The sequence below is a fragment of the Sorex araneus genome, chromosome X (assembly GCF_027595985.1).
Source record: "Sorex araneus isolate mSorAra2 chromosome X, mSorAra2.pri, whole genome shotgun sequence".
NCBI lineage: Eukaryota > Metazoa > Chordata > Mammalia > Eulipotyphla > Soricidae > Sorex > Sorex araneus.
Window position 1 is genome coordinate 317,837,012 of NC_073313.1, and position 24,768 is coordinate 317,861,779.

Here is a 24,768-nt window from a genome sequence, read left to right on the forward strand (position 1 = left end):
TGTGCTGAAAGTTTAAGAGGACTAAACACGATATCCTCTCAGTATTTGTATTGCAAACCATAATGCCTAAAAGTAGAGAGTGAGTAAGAACAAAGGTACCTACCACAGTGGTAGGGAGTGGGATGTGGTGGGCATGGAGAGAGGGATACTAGGAACATTGTTGGTGGAAAATGTACACTGGTTGTGGGATGGCTGTTCGGCCATTGTATGACTGAAACTTAGTCATGAAAGCTTTGTAACTGTATCTCACTGTGATTCAATTAAAAATTTTATTTTATTTTTTTTTTAATTTTAATTTTTATTTATTTGTTTATTTTTTTGCTTTTTGGGTCACACCCAGCAATGCTCAGGGTTTACTCTTGGCTTTGCACTCAGGAATTGCTCCTGGCAGTGCTTGGGGGACCATATGGGATGCCGGGGATCGAACCAGTGTCGGTCGCGTGCAAGGCAAACGCCCTACCCGTTGTGCTATCGCTCCGGCCCCTAAAAATTTTTTTTTTAAAGAAGTGATATCACTGGGTCATATGTAGTTTCATTCCTATCTCTTGGGTATGGAAGATACATATTTTTTTAATTTTTAAAATTTAAAAAAATTTAAAAATTAAATGACCGTGAGATACACAGTTACTAAGGTTTTTGTTTTTGTTTTTGTTTTTGGGTCACACCCGGCGATGCACAGGGGTTACTCCTGGCTCTTCACTCAGGAATTACCCCTGGCGGTGCTCAGGGGACCATATGGGATGCTGGGATTAGAACTGGGGTCGGCCGCGTGCAAGGCAAACGCCCTACCCGCTGTGCTATCGCTCCAGCCCCACAGTTACTAAATTTTTAATGATTGCGTCTAGGTCATTAAATGTTCCAATACCTGTTCTTTCAGCAGTGTACATTTCCCATCCAATGTCCTCAGTTTCCCTCCTTCCACCCTACCCTAGTCTGCCTCTATAGCAGGCACTTTTCTTCTCTCTCTCTCTCTCTCTCTCTCTCTCTCTCTCTCTCTCTCTTTCCTTTGGGACACTATGGTTTGAAATACAAGTACTAAAAAATTATGTACATCCCTTTACCTGCTTTTAGCACTCAGTTCTTGTCTATACGGGTCATTTCTAGCTCTCATTGCTATAGTGGTCCCTTCTCGATTATAAAAGTTCTCTCTCCCCCACCACTCATGACAAGCTTCCAATCGTGGTCCAGTCTTTCTGGCCTTCGTTTCTACTATTCTTGGGTAATAGTCTCAAAATATGTTTTATACAACCCACAAATCAGTACAATCATTCTATATCGATCCACCCATTTATAAACAAATTTTATGACTTAATTTTTTTTCTGGTAGCTGCATAGTATTTCACTGTTGTAGATGTACCATAGTTTCTTTTTTCAGTCATCTGTTCTTGGGCATAGTGGTTGTTTCCAGATTCTGGCCATTTTGAATAGTGTTGCAATGAACATAAAAGTGAAGATGTCATTTATGCTGTATGTTTTTGACTCCCAGGTTATATTCCTAGAAGTGCTATTGCTGAGTAATAATACAAAAGCTCAATTTCTAGATTATTGGGGATTGCCCATATTGTTTTCCAAAAAGAATGGACCAGTAAGCATTCCCACCAACAAAAGATGAGGGTCTCTTTCTACCTGCATTCATGCCAGCACTGGTTATTCTTATTCTTTTTGATGTACACCAGTCTCTGTGGTGTGAGATGATATCTCATTGTTGTTTTGATTTGCATATCCCTGATGATTGGTGGCGATGAACTGGAATGATAGTACAGTATGTAGGGCATTTGCCTTGCACATGGCCGACCTGGGTTCGATTCCTCTGTCCATCTCGGAGAGCCCAGCAAGCTACTGAAAGTATCCCGCTCGAATGACAGAGTCTGGCAAGCTACCCGTGGCGTATTCGATATGTCAAGAACAGTAACAACAAGTCTCACAATGGAGACATTACTGGTGCCTGCTCAAGAAAATGGATGAACAACAGAACGACAGTGCTACAGACAGTGATGATTAGTGATGTAGAGCATTTTTTCATGTGATTTTTGGCCATTTCTTTTTTGAGAAAGCTTCTGTTTATTCTTCCCATTTATTAATGGGGTTGGATTTTTTTTTTGCTTGTAAAGTTCTACCAGTGCCTTGTATATGTTTGGTATTAACCCTCTATCAGATGGATATTGGGTAAATATTTTTTCCCATTCCGTAGGCTGTCTCTGTATCTTGGTCACCATTTTTTTGAGGTGCAGAAGCTTCTTAGCTTTTTGTATCCCATTTGTTATCTTTGCTTCCACTTGCTTAGTCAGTGGTGTTTCATCCTTGAAGATGCCTTTAGCTTCAATGTCATGGAGGATTCTGCCTATGATTTTCCTTCAAGAAACTTATGGATTCAGGTCTGATATTAAGGTCTTTAATCCATTTTGATCTGACTTTTGTGTATGGTTATAGAAAAAGGTCTTAGCTTTTTTTTTTCTTCATGTAGCTGCCCAGTTTTTCTTTTTATTTTTTATTAGTTTATTTTTAATTAGAGAGTCATCGTGAGGGTACAGTTACAGATCCATACATTTTTGTGCTCATGTTTCCCCCATACAAAGTTTGATAACCCATCCCTTCACCAGTGCCCATTCTCCACCACCAGTAAACCCAACATCCCTCCCCCCCTCCCCAGTCCCATATCCCCCCACCCCACCCTGCCACTATGACAGGGTATTCCCTTTTGTTCTCTCTCTCTGATTAGGTGTTGTGGTTTGCAATAAAGGTGTTGAGTGGCCATTGTGTTCAGTCTCTAGTCTGTATTCGGCCCGCATCACCCTTCCCCCACATGACCTCCAACCACATTTTACTTGGTGGTCCCTTCCCTGAGTTACCCAGAATGAGAGACCAGCCTCCAAGCCATGGAGACAACCTCCTGTTACTTATTTCTACTATTCTTGGGCGTTAGTCTTATAGTCTATTATTCTATATTCCACAGATGAGTGCAATCTTTCTATGTCTGTCTCTCTCTTTCTGACTCATTTCACTTAGCATGATACTTTCCATGTTGATCCACTTATATGCAAACGTCATGACCTCATTTTTTCCTAACAGCTGCATAGTATTCCATTGTATAGATGTACCAGAGTATCTTCAACCAGTCATCTGTTCTAGGGCTGCCCAGTTTTTCTAGCACCACTTGTTGAAGTGGCTTTCCTTGATTCACTTAATATTACTTGCTCCTTCATCAAAAATTAAATTATCAAATATTTTGAGTCTGTGTCAGGATACACAACTGTATTTCATTGGACTGTGGGTCTGTCTTTATTCCAATACCATGCTGCTTTAATTACTACTGCTTTGTAGTACAGTTTGAAGTTGGGAAAAGTGATGCCTCCCATGGAAGATCTATCTTTTTGATTGGCTTGTGTTCAAAAGTTGTGTTTGGAATAAAGTTTTTAAAACTAGGGCTTTGACAAAAGCCCAGGAATTGTTCCAAGCATTTAAAGAGGACCTATTGCCAGTTCTTTTCAAGCTTTTCCAGGAAGTTGAAGTAAAAGAAACACTCCCAAACAGTCCCTATGAGGCACATATCACCCTAATACCAAAAGCAAACAGAGACACCAAAAAAAAAAAAAGAAAGAAAGAAAATCAAAGGCAAATCTCCTTGATGAACATGGATGCAGGTGTCTTCAACAAAATATTAGTAAATAGAATCCAGCAACTCATCAAAAAGTTCATACACCATGACCAAGTGGGATTCATCCTGGGGATGCAAGGATCATTTAACATTCATAAGTCAATCAATATAGTCCATCATCTCAATAAAAGAAAAGATAAAACCATATGATCATATCAATAGATGCAGAGAAAGCATTTGACAAGATCCAGCACCCGTTTATGATGAAAACTCTCACCAAAATGGGAATTGAAGGAACTTTCCTCAATATAGTCAAAGTCATCTACCACAAGCCCATGGAAAGCATTATTCTCAATGGGGAAAAAACTAAAAGCCTTCCCTCTAAGATCAGGGACAAGACAAAGATGCCTACTTTCACCACTTCTATTCAATATAGTACTGGAAGTACTTGCCATAGCAGTTAGGCAAGAAAAATATATCAAGGGCATCCAGATAGGAAAGTAAGAAGTCAAGCTATCACTATTTGCAGATGACATAATACTACATTTAGAGAACCCAAAAGCCTCTGCCAAGAAGCTTCTAGAAACAATAGACTTGTATAGTAAAGTCACAGGCTATAAAATCAATACTCAAAAGTCCATGGCTTTCCTATATGCAAACAATGAAAAGAAAGTGATATGAAAAATTCAATCCTGTTCATAATCATGCCTCAGAAAATCAACCTCGGAATCAGCTTAACTAAGGAGGCAAAGAACCTGTAAAAAGAAAACTACAAAACATTACTTCAAGAAATAAAACAGGACAAAAGGGAATGGAAACATATCCCCTGCTCATGGATTGGGAGAATTAACATTGTAAAAATGGCAATATACCCCAAAGTAATATACAGATTCAATGAAATCCCTACAAGTATACCCATGACATTCTTCAAAGAAATTGATCAAACACTTCTGAAATTCATATGGAACAACAAGACCCCACAAATAGCTAAAACAATTCTTGGGGGGAAAATATGGGGAAATCACATTCCCCAACTTCAAACTGTACTACAAAGTGGTAATAACTAAAATAGCATGGTATTGCAACAAAGATAGATCTGCAGACCAATGGTATAGGGATGAATATACTTACACACACTCAAATATATGATCATCTAATCTTTGATTAGGGAGCAAGAAAAACCTCTTTAACAAATAGTGCTGGCAAAACTGGACAGCTACATGCAAAAAATGGGCTCAGATCTCTATCTAACACCATGCATAAAAGTCAGATCAAAATGGATTAAAGTTCTCAGCGTCAGACCAGAATCCATAAGGTACACTGAAGAAAAGGCCGGCAAAACCCTTCATGACATTGAAGCCAAAGGTATCTTCAAAGATGAAATGTCACTGACTAAGCAAGTGGAAACAGATAAGCAAATGGGACTATCTGAAACTAAAAAGCTTCTGTACCTCAAAAGAAATGGTGATGAGGATACAAAGATGGCCTAGAGAATAGGAAAGGATATTCACCCAATACCCTTCTGATAAGGGTTAATATCAAGAATATACAGGCACCGGTTGAACTCTGCAAGAAGAAAACATCCAGTCCCATCAGAAAAATGGGGCAGTGAAATGAAAAGAAACTTTCTCAAAGAAGAAATCTGAACGATCAAAAGGCACATGAAAAAATGCTCTACATCACTAATCATCAGGGAGATGCAGATCAAAACAACAATGAGAATCTCACATCACAGAAACTGGCACAAAGTCAAAAGAACAAAAGCAACCGGTGTTGGTGTGGATGTGGGGAGAAAGGGACTCTTCTTCATTGTTGGTGGGAATGTGGTGTTCAGCCTTCTTGGGTATTTCTCAAAATACTAGAAATTGAGCTCCCATTTGACCCAGCAATGCGACTTCTGGGAATGTATCCTGAGGGTGCAAAAAAAGCACAGTAGAAATGACATCTGCACCTGTATGTTAATTGCAGCACTGTTCATAATAGCCATAGCCAGAATCTGGAAACAACCCGAGTGCCTGAGAGCAGACGACTGGTTAAAGAAACGTTGGTACTTCTACACAATGGAATACTATGCAGCTGTTGGGAAAAATGAAGTCATGAAATTTGCGTATAAGTGTGTGGTCATGAAGAATATCATGCTGAGTGAAATGAGTCAGAAAGAGAGGAGCAGACATAGAATGGCTGCACTTGTTTGTGGAATATAAAATATTGTTTTATGAGACAAACACCCAAGGAAAGTAGAGGCAAGGACCAGGAAGATTATTCCATGGTTGGAAGCCTGCCTTATGAGCTCGGGGAGAAGGCAGCTGGAATAGAGAAGGGGTCACTAAGTCAATGATGGTTGGAGGGACTCCAGCTTTGTGTGCCAAACAGGCTGTGGCTGAGATGCATGTGGAAATCATCATTGTAGACTCACATGATGTTATAAGAAGACAAGTAATCAGAAATACTCATGTGTCCCCTTACCCTGTTTCCCCTTGTTGTAACAAACTTATAGAATTATAGACAATATCATAAACAGAATCTTGACATTGGTCCTATGAAGATTCCCCCACAGAATCCCCTTATGTTGCATATTTGCAGTCACTGCCTTTTCACTTTGCTTCTGTTTCCTCAACCCCCCAGCATCTGAACTAGTGATCTGTTTGAACCTGATTCTTGTGAAGGAAGAGCCTCTAGACCATCCTTGTACCTCTTGTGAAACAGATTTTTATTGATAGATAGGTTTTGAAGGTGACATACATTAATTGTAGTGTATATCACTGTATCACTATATCACTGTATATCATCCCATTGTTTGTATATCATCCCATTGTTTGTCGAATTACTCGAGCGGGCACCAGTAACATCTCTATTATACTCAGTCCCAAGATTTTAGCAGCCTCTACTTACTCGTCTTTCCCAACAATTAGAAGCTCTTTCATGGTCAAGGAAATGAGACCTATTGTTACTGTTTTTGGCATATCAAATATGTCATGGGCAGCTTGCCAGGCTCTGCCATGTGGGCGGAATACTCTCGGTAGCTTGCCGGGCTCTCCGAGAGATATGTATATATCTTTTACTGTATCTGGGATATGAATACGCCATGGGGAGCTTGAAAGGCTCTCCCATGCAGGCAATAGACTCTTGGTAGCCTGTCAGGTTCTCCAAGAAGGATAACAAGGCTATTAGATGTCTACTAACAAGGCTATTAGCTTCCGAGAGCTTGGTCTTATAGTCTCTGGATGTTGACCGTTGGTGGGATTACATGGCGCTGGGGGCAGTTTGTGAGTGTGGCTGCAAAGCTACTGGAAAATAGGAGTCTGTATCAAGAAGGCTCAGTCCCAATACGAGCAGGCTTGGAGAGCTCAGCCCCGGGTCCTGCACACCTGGGTTCCTCTGCTGGTCCCTTCATGCAGGAGGCTCGTCTGGATGTGTGGAGAATGGCCTTGAGCATGGCTGTGGCTAGGTTCTGGAGGTCTTCAACTGTCAAGGTTGTGCTTGGGGCAGGGAGAGAAAGGCAACCCGTCCCCTCTGAGGGGCTCCTGTGAAGATAGCCAGGCACGGGGTGGGGGCGGGGGGCAAGAGACTCCGTCACTCTCTTTCGGGAGCTTGGTCTTATAGTGTCTGGATGTTGACCGTTGGTGGTATATATCATTGTTTCAAATTGTCATATCTCCAAACCTAACCCTTAACTGGAACAGCAGAGTTCCCAGGAAAGGAAATTAAATACTTATCATTATATTAAAGGGAAATAAAGACTTGGGAAGGGATTATATATCTGGGCTGGATGACTTCTCAGTGTCTGTGTTGCAAGCTATAATGGCCGAAAGTAGAGAGAGAGTATGGGGAATATCGTCTGCCTTAGAGGCAGAGGGAGGGTGGGAAAGGGGGAGTATACCCGGGATATTGGTGGTGGGGAATGTGCACTGGTGGAGGCATGGATGTTTGATCATTGTGAGATTGTAACCCAAACATGAAAGCTTGTAACTATCTCACGGCAATTCAATAAAATTAAAAAAATTTAAATATATATATATATATGGGCTGTTCTATATTTACTCACAAGGATTAATTGCATCCTAAAATTAACACGTTTTTGGAGACGACAGCACTTTCTTAGGGAGTTAGCTCCCACTTCCTAGAAAGAAATTAGTGGGGAAAATAGCATATTTAGAAATGTTCTATCAGGCTGAAGCACATGCTTGATATCCCAAATCCCTGGATCTGTGTGGTCCCTTACACTGCAAGGAGCAATCACCAAGCACAGAGCCAGGAGTAGCTCGTGAGCACTGCCAGGTGTGCTCCCACAACACAAAACAAAGCAACGCAACCAAAAATGTTCTAGGGATGTGGCAGGGATATGCCAGATCAGCTTGACTTCTGAGTGGCCTCAGGCCTGCACAGCAGCTGCTCACACTGCTTTTCCCTTCATAGGAGCTGGGGTCAGAGAGGATGTGTTTCTCATTTGGAGGGAGATGGAAGAAGCCTGCAGCACACTGGCTCAGGTTCAGAGGCTGGTGTCTGAGTCTCCTGAGTCCAACGTGTCCTTCGAAGACTGTGGTGAGTCTCGTGGGCACTGATGCCCTCTCACCTTTGGGCACTATTTCTATGTTTCTGACCAAGAAGGGTATCACAGCCAGCTGTGAAGAACTCCTGGGGAAAGCCTGCAGAGTTTTAATGAGTGTGTGAGAGCATGGGGTTTATGTGAGTGTGTGTATTTGTGTGTATGTGTAAAAATAGGTGTGCATGCCTCTGTGTATTTGTGTGTGTATGTGTGGACATGTGGACATGTACATAGTGAAAGAAAAAACAGAACCTGTGGTAAGGAGAAATGTGGGAGGTTGTGGATAGAAAATCACCGAGAAAGCAAGATGGGTGGCTGGGGTTGGGGTGGTAGTGGTGGTGGTGGGTACTGGTTAAACCGACCTAACAGGAGTTTTTGCTGAAAACCGGCCAAAATGATCAGACACCACCTGCGTAGAGGTTTTGGGAGGGGAGGAGAGAAGGATTGGGGAATTTGATCTGATATCCAGGGTGGGGAAAGTCTGGCAGAACTGACTTGGCAGGAGTTTTGTGAAAATTGAACAATGCAAAGGCATGCACGGATGTCCAAGGATTGGCATCTAGCTGAGATGATTCAGAGCCTGCATTTGGAATGAAAAAGACCTAGTTTTAATTCCCAACTCCATTGCTGAGTCAATCTCTTTAAGCCTTGGTTTATCCTTCTGTAAAAAAGATGATAGTAATAGCAGTCTCAAGGGATTATGGTAAAGATTAAGTAAAATAAAACATGCACTTAATCTACGTTCACTTGCTCTCTCTTTTCAGATTAGGGAGTTAGTATACTGATTCTCCTGCTTTAACTCTTGAGTTAGTAAAGAACTTTTCTCTGAAGGGGGACTTCTATAAGTCCCTCTGGTAACAATAGTGATGAACACATACCTTCCCTGTTAGGTATCGTGCTTGGCTCTTCAAAGCTTTAACTCACTTACTGGTTCCCCCACTCTTAAAATAAGCTCTGCTTAGGCAAGCTAACATGTTAAGGGACACAGGGCTAAAAATAATGAAGGTTCAGAGAGATGGCACAGGGTTCAAGGCACATACCTTGTACGTAGCCATTCCCAAAATGATCCCTGGAACCACAAGGACCCAACTATCACTAGGTGCAGTCTGGAGGCCCCTGCTGCGGGCTGTGGCTGTGGAATCCCCAGACTATCCTGCCACTACAGAACCCAAGCAGCACCTTGTTCACAAGCCCTTGTATTGAATACTTGACTTGGTTCACTGGGTATTGTTGGGAGTGGCCCCTGGGTTGCCTGAGTACTTGGGAGCCACCTACCGCCCAGATATATATGTAAGGATGCCAGAATTGGAACCTAGTCATTCCGAAATATACCAATATCTGACCCCCTCAGCAAACATTTTGATATTATCCTTTGGGATATGACCAGGATAGAGGGTTTGGGGATGTTCCCAGATGAGTTGGGCAGTCTCTGTGGACAGTATTCCCTGTGGTCCCCTGCCTGTACTCTAGAGGGCCTGATGTGAGAGAGGAGCCAGGAGGCTGGGCTACAATGGAGAGAAATAGGGAAGAGAATGTGTAACCTTGTGTAACCTGATAAATACTTGGTGGCAGTGACTTTCTCCTGTACCTGGCTGTCCTGACCCAGGGCCTGGACCCAGTGGTGTAGTTTCTTTGCCAGGAGCAGAAACTTCGATTCCTGAGGAGGGGAAAAATCAGGCCTGGGAGTGACACTGCACTCAACACCCACTTAGAGGCAAGAGCTCAGACAGTCCACTGTCCTCTTGAGGGGAAGGAAGCAAATACGTGACAGTATTTGCAGAAAGCACCTGGGAGGAGTTAATGGGATGGGAAGGACCAGGCCCTCATGTGTGAGGACTGGTGTCCTTGTAAAAAGAAGAAGCCACACTGAGGACACAGAAGACAAGCCTCATGAGGAAACAGGAAAGAACACAGGGACATTGGGGACACACACAGCGAGGACACAAGGAGAGGGTGGTGGTACACAGGCAAGGACAAAATGCAGTGCCAGACTCTAGCTGCCTGACCCTGCCTCAGCCGTCCAGCCCTTCACCGTGACATAGTGCATTTAGGTTGTTCAGGCCCTTTGCTCTGTGGTATTTTGTTATGTCAACTTGATCAGGGTAATAACGGAGAGCGTTTGCACCAATAAAAGCTTTAAGCTGTTATTTCTTTGCGAACCAGTGGTGCTGTATCATTGTCCCTTTGTTTCAATATGAACATACACACCCCTACATATATAGACACACACTCACACATACCTCCACATTCATATGGACACACAGACTCACACACATATTCACACACATGCATTTACAGAGATACACACATATACATGCTCACACATGCATACACACAGACAGACACTCATACACATAAAGACTTACAATGAATGCCACTTACAATAAATTGAGGAAAATTGTACAAGTGCCATCATAATCACTTCTCAATATAAATAATATAAAGCAAATATTAAAAGCAAAAAGAATAAAGATATGTTATGTACAAAGGTACAAAGATAAATATAAGAGCACATTTCTTGTTGCAAGTGAAAAGGTCCTGGAGCAGTATCTTTTTTTTTTCTTTAAGTACCTTTGACTTTTGACCTAGAATTCTATATTCTATGAAAATGTCTTTCAAAAGCAATGGCATAAATATATTCAGACAAACAGCTGGAATAGTTTATTATCTGCACAGCCATTCTGGAAACAAAAGTAAATCTTCAGGCAAAAGAAGAATATGATACTTTTAGATAGAAAAATAAACATAGCTAGAGAATTGCACAAAAGAATAAAGAGCATTGGAAATAACAACAGGATAAGTGCATAATGTCTTTCTGTCTATGTAATTTTTCTTTTGCTTTTTGGGTCACACTTGGTGATGCTCAGGGGTCACTCCTGGCTCTGCACTCAGGAATGACTCCTGGTGGTGCGCAGGGGATCATATGGGATGCTGGTTCGACCATATGTGAACCCAGGTTGGCCGCGTTCAAGGCAAATGTCCTCCCTGCTGTACTATCACTCCAGCCGCTGTTTATGGATTTTGAAAGAGGATTGCTGAGAAAAATAATAAACACTCTTCCATAGATGCTATTATATGCACATCCATATCACACACATACATATTGTGTGATAAAAGCCCAGGAAAGGAAGAGCAGTATTATTCATAATTTTCAAAGATGGAAATAATTCAGATGTCTACTCACAGGTGTCTAGAAAACCCAATGTGGCAGATACATACTATATACACAAGATTCTGCCTTAAAAAGAATGAAATTCTCATAGATGTTCCAACTTGGAAAAGCCTGGAGACATTATGCAAAGTGAAATAAGCCTGACACAAAATGATCAATATTGCTTGACTCTATTTACTTGAGATAAAGTACTTTTTCTTAAATTAAAAGAAAGAACATAATGTAGCTGTTCTCAGGGACTTGGGGTGTGGGGGTTATTATTGAGTATGGAGGCCTGTTGGGGAGTCTGTGAAGGCAATAGGGATGCAGGGTGGGGATGGCTGTTTAACAGTGTGAACACTTATAATGAACATAATGAACACTTATTATAAGAACACTTATAATGGCAAATTATCTTGTATGTGTTTTACAATGTTTAAAAAAGTACTGCAAAAGATAAAAGCCAGGAGGGGAGAGATACAAAAGTACCCTGTTGGGAGATTCTTATACTCTGTGAAGTTATATTATATCAACTGAAGTTACACTATGACAAGTTAAAGATGTGTACCATAAACCGAAAATAATGACTAAACTAACAAAACACATCAACCAAAGCGATAATATGGAATTAAAAATCTATAATAACAAAAGTAGGGAGCACAAAGAACCTACAGGGGCCAGGGAGATAGATGAAATAGTAGAACATATGTCAAGCGTGTGTGAGACCCTGAATTCTATCCCTGGCACTTTTTGTCCTGTGCCCTTGAACACCACCTAGCATGTAAAAGAACAGGGTAGGGTGGAGCAATTGAAAACTAGTTCTAAGATGAGAGATAACTTCCTAATCATACATCAGAAAAACTTTGTACATCTTTGTACATACAGCTCTGTATGTGGTAAGGATACCCTTATGTATCAATTACTAAATAAGGGGAGAATATAGGCCATTTCTGAGACAAGAGCTGTTCAGAGACACTGGAGTGGGTATATCTGGCCATTCTGCATGTCACTCACTATGTGTGCCAGAACTGGCTTCCAAACAAGATATTTTTGTCACAAAGCATTTATGAATTTGTCCAAAGTTAGGGAGATTTTACCCTTATCTGGATGCTGCTGCAACTAGAACATTTAAGTAAATTCTCATATGGAAAAACTCTAAACTGCTGCCTAGCTTCAGATCAGTGGGAAACATAATTGCTTCTCACTGATCTAAAATAAAGGCTAGACACCCCATACCAGACTCTTCATGATCTGGTCCCTGCCCACCTTTTTCGACTGTGGAATGAGATCTAGGATTGAGCACCGCTAGTTTCTTAGACAAGCAAATTGCATGCTTGTCACAGTGCTCAAGCTTGAGGCAAGGGAGTAAATTATGTTTCTTCTCAGAACTGGTATTTTCCCAACATATCTTTATTCCTTTAAATCTCTCTTTACAGTTAAATGAATATTTACATGACTGATGAATAAGTGGTGAGAGCACAGGAAAGGATGACGAATTTGTTTAACTCAAACAGATTTTTTTGTGTGTACTGAGTTTTTTATTTCAATACCAAAATAAATAAATAAATAAATAAATAAATAGGCAAAAGCAGCAAAAATCTAAACAACTGCATAAGAATGGCATGCCATGTTTTCACAAATCAGAGTTAAAACTTTTCTTGATTTATTCTCCCAGCATGGGGAGAATAATAATGAGTCAATTAGAATTATATAGATGTGATACACTAAATTTGGAAAGAATACAGGAATGTTATATTGTGGTATGGTTCAATGTAAAAGTTACAGCCATGCTATTTTAAAAGTGATTGTGGTAATCAGAAATGAAAATTCACCTTATCAAGATTTGTGGAATGCAGCAGAAGCAGTGATCTGAGGGAAATTTTCAGTATTGAATCAGAAATTGGAAGAAAATGTAGGTCCAAAACCAGCTCTCACCTAAAAAAATTAAAAACCAAAATGTCCATATATGGAGAAGGAAAAATGCAATACAAATCAGAGCAGCAGTCAATACAATTAAAAGTAGGAATACAATAGAGAAAAGTCAAAATAAAAACAGGGTTATTTAAAAAGACTAATGGAATCAAGAAACCTTCAACCAGATTAGCTAAGTAAAAAAAAAAAAGAAGGTACAATTTACAAATATGAAAAATATACAAACGCATAACTAGAGATCCAATGGTTATTAAAAGAATGATAAAGGAGTGTTTGGATCAACTCTATAACCATAAATTTGATAATCTAGAATAAATGGACAAAGCCTTGAAAACAACAGTCTACCTCAGCACTACTGGAGAATAATATCAGTAGGCGAGTGCCTTAAAAGTTAAAATTAGGAATTAGTAAACTTCCAAAAAAGAAAGCACCAGGCCCATGAGAGGAATCTTGAGAGCAGTGACATGCATTCAATCTTTACAGGAATTATCCCTAATTTCTTAACAGATACCCCAGAGTTAAATGACTGTGGGATTAAATATTTGGTGATGAAAGAAATAGTCAGCTAACAATACTCTATCTGGAAAAATTACTGAGATAAATAAAATGGGTATTCTATTGCTTGTAAATCATAGAGTCCTCAGAATAAAATGATATTAGAGAGTAACTAGAGTCTACAAGAAAAAAATTAAGAAAATAACTATATAAGTTATAATAAGAAGGTAAAATTGTAACTTTTACTTATGATTACCTGATTTAAGATATAACTGCCTATAGAAATAATATAATGCTGTGTTTGTGGGTACAAAATATATAATGATATAACAGCAAAAGGAAGGGAAGTGGAATGGAGCTATGTAGATGCAAAGCTTTTGTATGCGGTTGAAGTTAATTTGTCATTATTTCATACTAGATTGTGATAATATAATGTAATTCCAAGTGTAGCCACTTGGAAAATAAATCATGAATATGTTGTAAAGAAATACTAAGGAATTAAACACAGTGCAGAATACAGTAGAGGAACAATGAAGTGGAGGAACAGAAGAACAACAACCACACAAACATTTAAGACATAGAGAAAACAAATAGAAGAGTGGTAGATATAAATCATATCACATAACTTATTGAATTTCTACAAATGGATTAAATATTTCAGTTACATATCAGAGATAGGCAGGATGGGTTGAAAACTAAGGATTCAATAGTATACTGTCTACAAAAACATAGTTAAAACAGAAAGACACAAGTAGGATGAAAGTAAAAGATGGAAAAAGATAACATGTAAATAATAATAATCAAATAGCTGAAATGGCTATGTCTCTAATTTGAGAAATATCAGCCTTTAAACTTTTTATAAAGAAAAATATTTGTTAGTAATGAAAGGGTTAATTTAGCAATAATATACAATTATAAATGTGTATGCTCCTAACAGTAGATCCTTAAAAATATATGGACAAAAAATTTAGAGGACCAGGGTTCAAAAATAATTACTGAGACTTCACTATTGAATGAAAAGCTAAGCACCTGAGAATTTTAACTGTACAGTAAAAAACTAAGAGTTTTTTAACAACATAGTAAAGGAGTTAAATCTACTCTCTATAGACTACTTCATGCAGCAGCAGTAGAATACATGCACACTTTTTCACAAATATGTGTAGATTATTCTCCAAAGAAACTACAGGTCAGGCCACAAAACAAGTTTTAAAGGATGTGATAATGCAAAGTGATCTCTAATGACAGTAGATGAAATTAAAAATAAATAATGAAAAAAAATCTTGTATGTTGACCAATATGTATGTATATATTAATAGCATATTCAAAATGAATTCAAATGGGTGAAAGAAATCAATAGGAAAGTTAGAAAAATACTATCAAAAATATATTGAGATGAATAATCTAAAATTCAATTTATCAAAACTATGGGATACAACTAAAGCAGTTCTTGTAAATAAATTTACAACTGTACCACCTGTATAAATTTTAAAAATATTTTTACTAAAATAAGTCAGCATGGAGCAAAGCCCCTCAGGTAGGGTGTTTGCCTTGCATGAGGCCGACCCGGGTTCAATTCCTTCGTCCCTCTCAGAGAACCAGGCAAGCTGCTGAGGGTATCCCGCCTACATGGCAGAGCCCGGCAAGCTACCCGTAGCGTATTTGATATGCCAAAAACAATAACAAGTCTCACAATGGAGACCTTACTGGTGCCCGCTCAAGCAAATTGATGAATAACGGGACAACAGTGCTACAGTGCTACAGTGCTACTTTAAATTATTACTTAAAAAAGACAAACTTAGGTGAAAACATGCACAAGAAATAAAATAATACATATTAGAAAAAAATAAGGAAAAAGAATACAAAAACAGTAGAGGAGCAGAAAGAAGTCACTTGCTTTACATGTGGCCAACCCAATTTTGGTCCCTAGCACTACATATGGTCCCCTAAGTCAGTCAGGAATGACACCTGAGTGCAGAACCAGGAGAAAGTCCCAAGCACAGCTGGGTGTGGTCCAAAAAGGGGGAGGAAGGCAAAACAAATCAAAAACAATAGGGACAATTAAAGAAACCAAATGTTGGCTCTTTTAAAAGATTGTCAGAGTTTGAAAAAATTCTTACCTAAACTAGTCAAGAAAGAAGATTCACATTACTCACATCAAGAGTGAAAAAGGGATCATCACCAATTGTGCAGAAGAAATACTAGGAACAACAAACGATGCCAATAAGCTGAGAGACATAGACAAAATTCTTAAAAACAAAAACAAACCCAAAGACATAAACAACCAAAAGACAGAGGAAGAAATAGAATATTTTACCAGACCTATTATAAGTAAGAACTGAGTTAGTAGTTAGCAGCGCTGTTGCCTTCCATGTGAATGACTGTCTTTAAAGCACTGTATGAAGTGTTTAAAGAATTAATATAAATTTTTCACAAACTCTTTCAAAGCACTGAATTGGAGGAAATATTCTCCAACTCATTCTGTGGACCAATTATGGTACAGATACCAAAACCAGACAAAGATGATGTGTGTACCATTGCACTCTATTTTCTCTGAGGTCAGTTCCATATTTAGAGCTCTAGTTTATTTTCCAGGTGATGATTCCCTTGATAACCACATGCTCTTATCGTGGCAGAAATGAGATTCCAGACAAGTAAATTTCAGTGGAAAGGGATAAACATATTTGGGTTCCTCTGAACATATCAGAGTTCTTTCCCTTGAGAACCAAGAGGGTATGTGTGTGTGTGTGTGTGTGTGTGTGTGTGTGTGTGTGTGTGTGTGTGTGTGTGTGTAGCACAAGCAGAGGGAGAAGAGAGAGAAGATTGGGGACAGAGGAAGAGGGGGTTGGAGCTGGGGAGAGAGGGAGGGGCTAGTAAGAGAGAGAGGTGGGAAAGATTTAAGGAATAGGCCTGTGTAATTGTGAGATTAGCAGCAAGTCTAAAATGTAGCAGGTTGGGGACTCGGGGGAGAGCTAATGCTGAAGCTTGGATTCAGGAAGGCTGTTTGCTATCAGCATTTCCCCTTCTTGGTGAGGAACAGAGAGATAGTACAGCAGATAAAGTGCTTGCCTTGCATGTGACTAACTGGGGTAAAATCCCCAGCATCTCATATGGTCCTCTGAGCCCACCTGGAATGATTCCTGAGTGCAGAGCCAGGAATAACCCCTGAACATTGCCATTGTGGCCCAAAAGCAAAATAAAATTTCAGTTGAGAGGCTGGAGAGATAGTACAGTGGGCAGGGCGCTTGTCCCACAACCAACTGAACTGGGTTCAATCCCCTGCACCACATAAGGTTCCTCAAACCCCACCAAAAGTGCAGAGCACAGGTATAGTCCCTTCCACCAAATTACCTTTAGTTGAATGAATGAGTCCCACTTGAGCAATATGGGTGATAATTTTCTGTACTTAGAATCTACTGATTTAAATATTCTCACTCAAAAATCACCTTCCCAGGAATAGAATGCTTAACTAGAAATCTCAGTACCTGTCTTACCAGTAAAACCCAGTTTATCAGTCATTGTAGAGAGAACCAATCACTGACAATGAGTAAAGTTTTATTTGGGGATGCATTACTTTAGGAGAAGAGTAGCACCTTTAGCGAAAAAGGAAGAAATTGTTTAAAAAGTCATCTCTGAGTGTATGGCACAGGGCTTTTTGAGGTCTGTGAAGGTCATTGAATAAGAGGTCCAGGTGTTCTTTATAAAATGTTGTTTACATCAGCTTGATTGATGGACTTATTCTGGTTTACTTAAGTCACTTGTGTACAGCTGGATCCCTCATGTTATTGACTCTAGATTCTGGAAACCAAATCTTGAAAAAAAAGATTGCATGTCAGAACAGCTGGTATCAGTGAAAAATGATTCAGCTAAGGATTGTGCTCAGTGAAAGGTTAGCCAAATTAGGAGGAAATAATGTGGCTTTCTCTTCGTTAAGGCAGAGACAAATAGCGCTGGAAATGCCAAGCACTTTCAGAGACTGGTTTCCTTAGCATATGGTTCAGACAAAGAAACACATAAGATTAAGCATGATGGGCACTGACACTTGCCTTGTGTATAGTGGATCTTAGTTCAGTCCCTGGCACTGCATATGATCCCTGAGTACCACCAGGAGTGATCCCTGAATAGAGCCAAGAATAAGCTCTGAGTACTACCAGCTGTGACCACCCCCCCCCCCCAAAAAAAAACCCACACATACACACACAAAGATTAAAGACATGAGATGGACAGTTGTGGTGATGATTAATCATTGATGGCTCTGATCCCCTGTGGAAATTTACTGGAAGAGGAGGGGACACTGATAAAACTGTCCTGTGTGTCTCTGCTTTCACCAATTGCAGTATTTCAAAAGCACTGCCAAGTAAGAGTTTCTTCATTAAAACATGTACTGAGAACGAAAAGGATGGAGAGGACCCAGCAATGGCTGTGATCTGTTCTTGACATTGATGAGAAAAATCTTTAACAACTGTTACATGTACTCAGGATAGGCTGTTAGCTCACAACTCTCTAATTGAAGGTGTTATCTGACGTCCTGTAGGTGAGAATATATGTAATACATTTATTTAAGATAACTACAGTCTAGTGGAAAAGACATGGGAAGTAACTAATGATGTCCGTAGGACTAATGATATCCTTTTCTTTCCCCACTCTTGGGGAAAATGAGGCTTAGCCACTAATGAGTGTAATTAGCACTAAAAATGAAAAGATTTCCCCTTTCTCTCCTTCCTTTGGTGCTTCTGAGCACCAATGCTGCCTGCTTTTGTGTATTGATTGCCTCTTTCTGAAAAACACTTTCTTTAGTGTCCCTACCTTCTTTTCAGATGGTAATTGGGAGATTGACTCAAACCTTAAAATTGCGGAACCCCTTAGTCCTGGGTTAAGATGGAGGAGTTGAAAGTTTATTTCTGGCTTGTTAAAACCCTTTGTTAGAAGTGGTTTGCTGTTTTGTATATTTTATGATATACTTGAATTTTTAATTGATAAATGGCTCTTGTGTTTTAAAGGAAGGCAACACAGCAGAACGATGTGGTAGTGCATATTGTTATGGAAATAACTGAATGGAAATTTTATTTCCTAGGACACCTATTTTTATTTGCAGTGGTAGGGTTCCATGTATATAACATTCATCAGAAAGGAGAGACAATAATGTAGGAATAAAGAGGATATAAAGGTTAAAATAGAGCTAATAATAATTGAGGAAAAATAGTCATTTAGAAGATTTCTCCAAGGAGACTGATAGATTAGGTCTATTCTCCTGGTTCTGTTTCACTGCGATACAAGAATGTTGCTGGAGAACTCTGGGAGCAGAGCCTCGGAAAACCACTCACTCCCTGGGTTTTATGAATGAATCAGATGGATGTTCCCTAGATGCTGGTGATAGCAGGTTGATTTAAATTCAAAATCCAAGAATAAGCTTCTTTGAAAAGTTCTAACTCCAAAAGATTTTGGTATGCAATATTTTAAAAGTATTCTATTAAAATCTGTTTTTATTTCTTTTCATTGACTCATCATTGGAATTTATTGGGTGTAGCTTCATACCCTGTAGGTGTGTAAGTCAGCACTCCCAGCCCCAGTGATCCAGAGCCATCTGCCACTATAAAGGCCCTTCTGCTCATCCCTCTCAGCCCCGCCCTGTCCCTCTGGTAACTTCTAAACTTTGATATATATAGTTTTTAAAGGCCATTTTTATTGAGGTACTGTAATTTTCAATGTTAATATTACTTTCATTAAATCTATTTTTCATCAAACTCATCACCAAAGTGCCAAATTCCCTCCCAAGGGCTCTCCCCAGCCACTCCCCATTTCTATGAAAGCTTAATTTTACAGACAAAATCTCTAGTTCTGATCCTTTGGCCATTTGTTATTCCCTTGCTATAAGGCATATAGTATTAGTGTTCACATAAAGTATTAGGAGAATTTATCTAATGCTCGCATAGGTAACTATGCAGAGAGCCTCTGACCCCCGCACCTAGCTGTCTTCCCCAGGGCCCCTCGGAGGGGGTGGGTTTCAGTTTCTCCCCCCTCCTCGAGTAGCGCTTCCTTGGCCTGAAGACTTCCCGGACCCAGCCACAGCCATGCTCAAGGCCCCTCTCCACAAGTTCGAATGAGCCTCATGCATGAAGGAATCGGCAGAGAAATCGGGTGTGAGGGACCCGGGACTGAGACCTCCAAGCCTGCTCGGATTGGGACTGGACCTGTTCCGCCCAGATTCCCCATTTTCCAGTAGCTAGGCGGTCACACCCCAGGGACTGCCCCCAGCGCCCTGTAATCCCACCAATGTCCAACATCCAGAGACTGTAAGACCAAACTCCCAGAAGCACACTGACTCAACATCTTGTTGCCTAGTTCTCCCTCTGGGAGAACCTGGCAAGCTACCGAGAGTTTCCTGCCCACATGGGAGAGCCTCGCAAACTCCTCATGGCGTATTCATATGCCAAAACCAGTAACAATGATGGGTCTCATTCCCCTGACCCTGAAAGTGCCTCCAATGTGGCACCATTGGAAAGGATGAGTAAAGAGAGGCTTCTAAAATCTCAGGGCTAGGACGAATGGAAATGTTACTAAGACCACTTGAGAAATTCGAAGATCAACGGGATGATTATGATGATGATGATGATGTCACCAATATAAATATATTATGTGAACTAGTATAATACTTTAATAGTCACATACAGTATTAATGGACTGATCCTTTTTGTGTTAGTGAGAAGTAATTGACTCTAAAATGTTTTATTTCAAATTTCATTCTAATTTCAAATTATTTTACACATACACTAATGGGTAAGCCTGGGTAATATATTTTTCTCTAAACAAAATGTAGTGAGTGCTACTTTTTTTAAAATTAAATGTATAGGGGTCAAAGTGATAGTACAATGGGTAGGGTATTTGCCTTGCATGTGGCCGACCCAGGTTCAATCCTGGCATCCCATATGTCTGCACCAGCACTGCTAGGAGTAGTTCTTAAGTGAAGAGCCAGGAGTAATCTGTGAGCATCACTGGGTGTTACCCCCAAACCCAAAAAATTAAATTAAATTAAATTAAAAGTATAACTGAACTTGAGTCTGTATCTATCAAAGTATAACTGATGTGTTTACCAAGTCATAATTCACCAAAACTTCCCATCTTACCCTAATTGTAAAGCTTTGCTGCACAGTATAATCACCTGGAAAGCTATTTTGAAAAATCTTAATATCCCATTTAGCATCTAATGAATAAGTATTTTTTTGATTTCTCAGGGAATTACACTATGTAGGTTTGATGACTACTGATCTCAGTAGAAATAAGGTCTGTAGATCCAGTGGAATTGACACGTGAGAGTTTATATTATAAAATGTCATTTCTTGGGAAAGGAATTAAGGCACTTATCTTGCATGCAGTTAATCCTGTTTTTATCCCCAGTATCATTTATGGTCCCTGTACCACATCCAGGAGTGATCCCTAAGCACAGAGCCTGGAGTAATCCCTGAGCACAGTGACTGTGGCCCAGAAAATAAAAGCAAAAACAAACTGTCATTTCCCTGCTCAACACTCCCTTCTGGTCCTCATACTCTACTCATTCCAGTAGAGTTAAAAGTGCCAGGAAGACTGCTTCATGAGTGGAGGGGAGAAGAAAGATGGAATAGAGAAGGGGTCACTAAGAAAATGATGGATGGAGGAATCAGTCGGGATGGGAGATGTGTGCTGAAAGTAGATAAAGGACCAAACATGCTGACCTCTCAGTGTCTATGTTGCAAGCCATAATGCCCAAAAGTAGAGAGAGAGTATGGGGAATATTGTCTGCCATGGAGGCAGAGGGAGGTGGGAAAAGGGGGATATACCAGGGATATTGATTGATGGGGGGAATGTTCACTGGTGGAGGGATGGGTGTTTGATCGTTGTGTGATTGTAACCCCAACATGAAAGATTGTAACTATCTCACAGTGATTCAATAATTATTTTTAAAAAATCATGCAGCTTCGGGGGAGAAAAAAAGATGCCAGTCCTTTTCTACCTTCCTAACAGAGGCAAGAAAATAAATATTTAACAATCCAGTGACATATGTTTTATGACATCTGTGTTTTCTGGGTGCTGAAAATACTCCCAGAATGTGTGGTCATTTCCACAGTACAGACATTCTTGGGTAGTATAGTGGTAACTAAATGTGAAGTGGGGAAAAGTGATGTATAGTCAGCTCTCATGGGCCAGTATAAGCCAGCTCCAGGCACCAATGCTGCCTTCTCTGTTTCACAGTTAAATCATTCTCAGTGGCAGTAAGTGTTTCAAGACACCTAGACAAATGCTTTTGTGCTTTTATGATGAACTGGCTTACACGGTGTTTGCTCACGTACCATAGCACCACCACTGACTTAAAGAGTCTGGGTAACCTTTGAAAACACTAAGGCAATGTGCCTTAGGCTAAGAAATTGACCACTCAGTTTAAACTTTAGCCTGTGAACTGCTGTAGGTGTTTTCCTAAGTAAGGCTCCGAACAGAGAGATTGGTAAATGAGGTTGGTGAATCTGTTGATCTGAGGGCCAGGTTCTGAGTCAGGATAAATTTGGGGAGATAGTAGGAGCTCCTGGGACACAACATGCCTGCCTTCTCAGGCTTAACTGATGTCTATCTCAGTGCAGTGACATCTCCCCTCTCCATTTGGAAGCACTTTCATGTGACCTTTCTCACAGAACCCTTTGGTATACATAAGAAGACCAATCACTTAACATTCATTGGTTTTTGAAAACTCTCAGAGAAATAAGGTATAAAGAATGCAGGTCCTTGAATAATGTCATTCAGTTCCGTATCATGATGATTAATTTTTTTCTCCTCAACATTATAATGAAATGACATTGAACTGAACAACATTATTTAAGAACCTGCTGTACTGGTTTCCATCTGCCGATGATAAATTCTGCCGAATTGTAGCAAGATTACGTTGCCTCTTATCCCAGTTTGAGTCACTTGGCCAAGCTAGTAAGTGATGGAGCCAGAATTTGAACCTGGAGTTTCTGATCCCAAGTTTAATGCTCTCCTAACATGCAGTCTTGTTAGCCATCTTCACTTGTGGATGAGGCTTTTCAGCTTAGGTGTAGGACAAAGGGAGAGGAAACGTACAAGATTCTTGCCATCAGTTTGGTGAACTTTCTTTGTCGATCCTAAAGCAGGCAAGCATGCTTCCTGAAATGTGTGTGGTCTAACAGAGTACAGATTGACAAATACCAAGGTGGGATTGGAACCAGGGTGGTCTGTGTAATATGATTGGTTGATGATCTGTTCCAAAAATGATCAAAATCATCAAGAATAAGGAATTGTCTCCATAGATAGCCAGTCAAATATGGAGGACACCTGGGACTCAACAAAATGGCTAAAGAAATATGGCCTGAAAGCTCAAAAGCTGTCATTCTACGATGTTCTGGCTGACTGCTCCTTCCGCCATGCTGATGGAATTGTTGATATAAAAATTAAACCAGACAATGAATCCCTGCGCACCAGTGCGGTAAGTGAATTCTCCACCAGAGCATAGATTATCCCTCCACCCCCTGGTTTCCCTCAGACTGAAGCCAAGGACAGAACTCAGGATTAAAGAACATGAAAGGAGGCTAGTGAGGGTTTCCATGAATAAAGATGCTTCTGCTTCTCATCCTTATATTCCTCAAATGGGGCTGGAGGCATCGGGATCAAGTCTTCAATTGGTTTCTAAATACAACTGAACTTTGCAATAATTACACACAAACCAGGTACTGGGGTTGTAGAAATTGAGGCATTAATAATCTGGATTTAGTCCATATTATATCCAAAGTGATGTCCCTTGCTGAAACAAACTATTGGTGAATATGCCCAATACAAACATTTCTGTTGTGTTCTTATATTATCATCTTAAAATGCATTAATCTAGTAACTATAGTTAGAATATAGTAAATATAAAATCAGATCCTCTAAGCACTAAAAAGATAGATATTGCAAAAGCTATGGTTCCATTAGTGCCAATGATTCTGAAAGAAATATAGCTTCTCAAATCCCAGCTCTGACTCACAGTAGAAGGATTATAACTTAAAATAGAAGTCCCCTACCTTCAGCACGCATGACTTAGTGGGCCCGGGACTGGGTCTCCTAGACAAAGTTTTGAGGGATTTTGTTGTTATTTTAATTGTTTTAATGGTGCAGTACACAAGGCTTTGCACTTACAATGGTCCTCATGATACTGAGGCTGCACTGTGGGCTGCACGGTGAGAAACACTGATGTGTAGGACAGATCACAAATTTAGAATTTTAGAAAGACTGCAAAGCGTTTCAGGAAGAAACAAAATCAGTATGCTGACTCTTCTAAGTATGCAAACTCGAAGGTACACTTTTTGGAAAAGCAGTATCAGCTCAGGTACCCACTGTGAAGTGAAAGTGAAAATGCACAGTACAGAGCAGATGGATCTGGAAAGGTGAGTTTTTATAGGAAATAAAGAGTGAGTGAAAATGCATTATTACTTCATGTTTTCTCAAAGGTGCCTACTGAAGTCCAGCTCATAAGTGAGATATTTGTGGCTGCCATGAGTGAAACCCCATTCTCTCAGTTATTCCTTATGCAGTTGTTAGACCTTACACAAGTGTGTGTGTGTGTGTGTGTGTGTGTGTGTGTGTGTGTGTAAGGGCTCTTTCTTGTGAAGATACCTCAGCCAGGAGATGCTGTTTTTACTCTCCTACATCTGTGTATTTATAATGAGGACTAGACATGAGGGAAATTGAAAAGTTAAATTAGAAAAATGCAGAATTAACTCAGGACTTACCTTCTGGCTTATATCCTAAGATATGGAGTAATTGTTCCAGCACAGGCAAAATCTCATTTGTGTATTTCCTCCCCTAGCACAGTTTTCTGGTTTTGTAGCCATTACCCAGTAATGTTATTAGTTCAGGAAATTATTGATTCAGGAGATAACTATATTTTTGTTTTAAGTGCATTAGACACTGGGTATTTAGAAATGTTAATTCCTTTCCATTTGGACATAGATAACTGCTAGCAAGTGACAGTGTGATCCACACAGGTGCAGTTCTGGTTCTGGCATTTTGTTATTCTTTCTGATCATTTGA

The 24,768-nt window shown here is 39.9% G+C and overlaps 1 protein-coding gene across 1 annotated transcript in view; it reads left to right on the plus strand.

Annotated features, from left to right (window-relative positions):
* The window catches only part of VWA3B (von Willebrand factor A domain containing 3B), a 198,031-nt gene that overhangs the window by 51,980 nt on the left and 121,283 nt on the right, over nt 1–24,768 (plus strand). Inside the window, 2 exon segments of the mRNA XM_055121327.1 lie at nt 8,012–8,137; nt 22,989–23,185. Of these exon segments, the coding sequence (XP_054977302.1) occupies nt 8,012–8,137; nt 22,989–23,185 (323 nt within the window).